A 5,869-nucleotide genomic window follows, 5' to 3' on the forward strand; every position below is an offset into this window, starting at 1 on the left:
TCATCAAAAGAACAAAGGGAAAAGGAATTTGAAGGTAGAGGACAGAATAATGGACAATTTAGAGGCAAACTAGTTCATCAAGGGAAAGGGAGAAAAATACAACCATTGTGTGGGCAATGATCTGGGGGGAAAGTGCAGTGCTTGGCATGCAGTAAATGCTTAAAAAATTCATTCAGGAATGTTAAATCTCAGAATGAGTTGAGACTGGTAAGGAAAGCAAAGGACAAAAAGAATATTTTTTTAGCTACATTGGGGAAAAGTGGATTGCCAAAAAAGAAATAAGATTACTTGCTGCAGGTGGGTGGGATGATGATAATTAATGCGGAGAGAAAGCAAAACTGTTTGCCTCTTATCTTGCTTCTGTATTCTCTGCCAATGAGAACAATCTTTGAGCTGTAAAGGCCAGAATAAACATGACTAATAGAGAGTTGATACCCAGGGTAAGTAAGGACGCAGTAAGAGAGAACCTAACTGCTTATAAAGAATTCAAGTTGGTCCTAGGGAAGTGCCCAATGATTCAGGACCACTTGTGGTGCCACGAGGAGTCAACTGAAGGCCCACCATGACCCTGTTCCCCTTTGGGAACTGTTTTGCCTTGGCATACTTCCCCTACTTCATCACATACAAATGCAGTGGCCTGTCAGAGTACAACACTTTCTGGAAATGTGTGCAGGCGGGAGCCACCTATCTCTTTGTGCAGCTGTGGAAGATGTTTCTCACGACCTTCTTCCCGACGTGGGAAGGTAGAACTGGTATCCACGATTTCATAGGGGAATTCATGAAGGCAACTGTGGACCTGGGTGACCATGTGGGCCTCCACTTCGTCATGTCTCGGAATGCTGGGAAAGGCGAGTGCAAGTTTATGGTGGTGGCCCTAGGCTGGGCCACAGCAGAGCTTATCATGTCACGCTGTATCCCTCTCTGGGTCAGGGCAGGGGGCATCGAGTTTGATTGGAAATACATCCAGATGAGCATTGATTCCAACATCAACCTTGTCCACTACATTGCAGTCTCTGCCCTAGTGTGGATATTTACTCTATGTGACCTGCCACAAAATTTCCACACACCCTCCCCCCCACTGACTATCCTCCTGGGAATCAGTGTCTACAAAGCCTACCTCTTCTCCCTGGGCAGCTGGTCCAGTGGTGATGAGTGGTATCCTCTCCTTGAGTTCCCTCAGTCTCTATCACTTTTATATACCACAACTGACCCTCTCCCCTAACTCCTTCTAGACTCCAACTCCTGGGCTTAGTCCCTCTCTTTAGAATTAAAAGAAGTCTTGTGGGTAAAAAAAAAATTCAAGTTGATGAAATAGATGAATTTCATACAGTCGCTGTTAATACTCTCTTAAAGTTCATGTAAAATGGGAGAAGTACTGTAGCTGTTGTCCTGATTTTGAAAAAGAGAAAATGTGAAAACTACAGGCTTATGAGCTTGACTTCGTTTTCTGGCAAATTTCTAGAATGTACCATTAAAGGGGTCATTAACAAATATATAGAAAGGGATAAAAGTGATCAAAAGAGCCAGAATAACTTCATTAAGACCAAGTCATGCCAGACTAACCTTACTTCTTCTTTTGATGGGGTTATTAGACTCATGCATCCTCAACAAGGGAATGCTTTAGAGCATTTACCTAAAGCTATTTTATAGATAGGTTGGAGAGATATTATCTACAAAATAATATAGTTAGGGGGGTTCAGAACCAGAAGAATGAAATAAGAATAATCATTAATAGTTCAAAGTTAATTTGGAATGAAATCTTCTAGCTATCTGCTTGGATCTGTGCTGCTCATATTTTTATCATTAATTTGGATAAGGGCATAAATGGCATGCTTATTTACACATTTACAGATGGCGAAAAGCTGAGGATAGCCAGCATACTGAATGATTGAGCCAGGATTAAGCCAATCTTTATGGGTTAGAACATAATAGGCCAAATTTAATAAGATGAAATTTGAAAGAATAAATATAACATGTTGCACTTGGTTTCAAAAAATCAACTTCAAGATAGAGGAGATATGGTTTGACAGCCTTTCTCTGAATGAGATTTGGGGTTTTCAACAATACAAAATGGGAGCCAAGATAGCCAATGCAAAATTAGAGAGCATTATGAAAGGCATGCTGCCCAGGACAAAGGAGATGATAATAATTCCATGATTTTATTCTTCTCTGGGCTAAGATTACTGCAGTATCGTGTTAAATTCTAGGCACACTCATCTCCTAACAGAGGGGTGATGAACTTAAAAGGTACAAAGAGACATATTTTTAGACATAGCTAGTATGTGAATTTGGCTGGACTGTACAGTTATGTACTGAATGTCTTATTTTTTGTTTTTATTTGTGGACTGGGAGAGAAATTACAATATTTGTTAATTGAAAAAATAATAATAAACTATAAAAATGAGTTCTAGGGACCACATTTTGGGAAGGACATTAATAAAGTTGACCATATCCCAGAGGAAGGCAATTAGAATGCTAGTGATGGAGAATGGAGACCAAATTATGTGAGGATTGAATGAGCTCGGGATATTTTGTTTAGAACAGGAAATTTAGAGGAAACATGATAGCTGTTTTCAAGTATTTAAAAGAATATATGTGGAAGAAGGATTGTTTTTACTCTGGCCTCAGAGGTCATTTTTATTGTTCAGTTATGCCTAATTCTTGTGGCCCCATTTGGGATTTCTTGGCAAGGATACTAGAGTGGTTTGCCATTTCCTTTTCTAGCTCATTTTACAGATGAGGAACCTGAGGCAGACAGAGTTGAGTGTTTTGCCCACAGTCACAGAGCTGCAAAGTGTCTGAGGTTGGATTTGAACTCAGGTCTTCCTTACTCCAGACCCAGTTCTCTCTCTACTGTGCCACCTAACTCCCCTCAGAGAGCATCCATAAAAGCAGTGGGTAGAAGTTACAAAGAGGCAAATTTAGGGCTTGCACTTCCCAACAAACAGAGCTACCCAAAAGTGGAATGAGTTGCATTGGGGAGTAGTAGGTTCCCTCAGAGTTCACCAAGCAAAGATCAGATGACCTTGACAGCTATATGCTGTACATCAGTGGCGTCAAATTCAAATAGAAACAGATCCCTGTGGGCAGCTATCTTGCCTTCAAAAACCACAAAATAGCATTATCCATGTTATATTATACTTTTATTTTGTTAACCATTTACCAATTCCATTTTAATCTGGTTTCAGGCCTTACTTGGCAGTTTTTCGTGGAACCCAGTTTGACACCATTATTACAGAGGAACTCTTTTAGGTATGGGTTGGACTAGATGGCCAGTAAGGACTCTTCCAACTCTAAAATAATCATGACTCTCTTTTCCAGCTTTATTTTCCACTATTTCCCTTCACATACCCTAAATTCCAGTCAATCTTGACTATTAACTGTTCTCTGATTTTCCTGTTTGTCTTTATTTGCACAGGTTGTTTCAATGTTTGCATTATACCACCTGCTCTTTTTCACCTTTCAGAATCCTTATCCTCCTTCATAGCTTAACTCAGTCATGTAGCCTCTACCTCACTTATTTCTAAAATAGTCTGGACCCCTCCTTTGTCTCCATTACTCCCTGCATTACATTTATTGTCCCCCCTCCCCACCACTCTACATGTGTCCCCAAGCTTCCTTTAATAGAAGGTAATGTCCATGAGGTTAGGAACTGCTTAATTTTTGCCTTCATACTAACCAATCAATAATCAATAAACATTTATTAAGTACCTACTATGTGCCAAGTACTAGTGCCTATCACTATGGCTATACACAATAGGTGTTTGACAAGTATTTGTTCAACTGAATGACTACCATAATATGTCACCCTGATCTTTCCTTTTTTTCTTTCTAATCAGTTGTTAAATCTTATTATTTTTATCTTGGTAATATCTTTCTCAATTCTCCTTTAGTTCCTTAATACTTCCCATGGACTAATTGTTCTCCTTGTCCCTGATGTCACAGTCCTACAATTCAAGTCAATTTGATAATCACTTAAGTATGCAAAGTATTGAGGAAACTAGGAAGGAAAAAAAATTCATTTACAAAAATCCCGTAATACAATCTAGCTAATGCATATCTCCATTGATTCATAACATCATAGGATTTAGAGCTAGAAAGGAATTAAGATTAAGGGAGCCCTTTGGTTTTATTTATTTCCATTTTTACTAGTAAAATTTTTACTAATCTTTGTTGAAAACTTTAATTACAGGCTTATTTGGTGTAGTCAGACAACAAAGAATGAATTGTGTATTAGCAAAAGATGAAAAAGCTGCAACAACCAAAAGGCTTAAAAATATTAGATTTGTAACTCTTGAGATCCATGAACAAGAGAAAAAAGTAGTCACACAATAGAAAGTAGTATCTCCATATAGCTTTTCAATTCTTAACTTTGAGAAGTTGATAATTCAGTTGGCATCATTATTAGAAGCCTCATCAAAATTCTCAATGAAACATGGAGCTTCATGATAATCATCCTTCTTCCCATGGCAAGTGGTGCTTTTCCATTAACAGGTTGTTTGGGTAGAACTCTACCAGTCTTTCAAAACTAGTCAGAATATCAGCTCCAATCGAATTTAAGATGCCAGAGAGAGTAGGCTGAGTTATCTCAACATGGTTTGTAATAATGAAAGAATTTTCATCTGACAATGCCTGAACATTAGAACTGTTAAAAATGGATCAGTGTCCTCAGATCGACTAATATGACAAAAAAAGAAAATGATAAATGTTGGAGAGGATGTGGGAAAACTGGAACAGTAATGCACTCTTTGGTGGAGTTGTGAACTGATCTAACCATTCTGGAGAGAATTTGGAATTATGCCCAAAGGGCTATAAAACAGTGCATACCATTTGATCCAGCAATACCCCTGCTAGGTCTATATCCCAAACATATGGAACAAAAGGGAAAAGAATCTATTTATACAAAAATATTTATAGAAGTTCTTTTTGTAGTGGCTCAGAAGTGGAGCTCGAGAAGATTCCAATCAAATGGGGAATGGATAAACAAGGTGTGGTATATGATTGTGATGGAATATTATTGTGCTATAAGAAATGACAAACAGGAAGATTTCAGAAAAACCTAGAAAAACTTACATGAACTGATGCAAAGTAAAAGTGAGCAAAACCAAGAGAATGCTGTGCGCAGTAACAGCAATGTGGTAAAATGATGGATTGTGAATGACTTAGCTTTTCTCAGCAAGACAGTGATCCAAGACAATCCCAAAGGATTTATGAAGAAGCCTGCTATCTGCCTCCAGAAAAAGAATCGATACTATCTGAATACACACTGAAGCATGCTATTTTTCACTTTCTTTCTTTGTTTCATTCTTTTTATCTGTCTTTGGATACAAAATGATTTATATGGAAATGTTTTACATGATTGAATATGTATAAACTATATTGGATTGTTTACCATCCCTGGGAGGGAGGAGAGGCAAGGAGAGAGGGATAGAATATGGAACTCAATATTTTTTAATGTTTAAAAACTTGTTTTAACATATAATTGGAAGAAAATGAGATATTATTTTTTTATAAAATATTATTTTTAAAAATGGATCAGTGTTCCCAGGTTTACAAACACATTCACCTCTTAAATATTAGAGGCATTATTGTTTACTCCCTTTTCTCTTTCTTTCTTCCTTCCTTCTTTCCTTCCTTCCTTCTTTCCTTCCTTCCTTCCTTCCTTCCTTCCTTTCTTTCTTTCCTTCTTTCTTTCTTTCTTTCCTTCTTTCTTTCTTTCTTTCTTTCTTCCTTTCTTCCTTCCTTTCTTTCTTTCTTTCTTTCCTTCTTTCTTTCTTTCTTTCTTCCTTCCTTCCTTCCTTCCTTCCTTCCTTCCTTCCTTCCTTTCTTTCTTTCTTTCTTTCTTTCTTTCTTTCTTTCTTTCTTTCTT

At 37.6% G+C, this 5,869-nt stretch overlaps 1 protein-coding gene across 1 annotated transcript; it reads left to right on the forward strand.

Moving 5' to 3' along the window:
- Positions 1-487: 487 nt before the first annotated feature.
- On the forward strand, positions 488-1,232 carry TMEM147 (transmembrane protein 147). Its single transcript, XM_069089287.1, is given in 2 exon segments — positions 488-1,143; positions 1,145-1,232. Coding segments are annotated over 2 exon segments (669 nt in total). The 5' UTR covers positions 488-562.
- The last annotated feature ends 4,637 nt before the right edge of the window (positions 1,233-5,869 follow it).

The sequence above is a fragment of the Petaurus breviceps genome, unplaced genomic scaffold, assembly GCF_028583685.1.
Source record: "Petaurus breviceps papuanus isolate PSGF00001 unplaced genomic scaffold, PetGlider_PUasm1.0 186, whole genome shotgun sequence".
NCBI classification, from domain to species: Eukaryota; Metazoa; Chordata; class Mammalia; order Diprotodontia; family Petauridae; genus Petaurus; species Petaurus breviceps.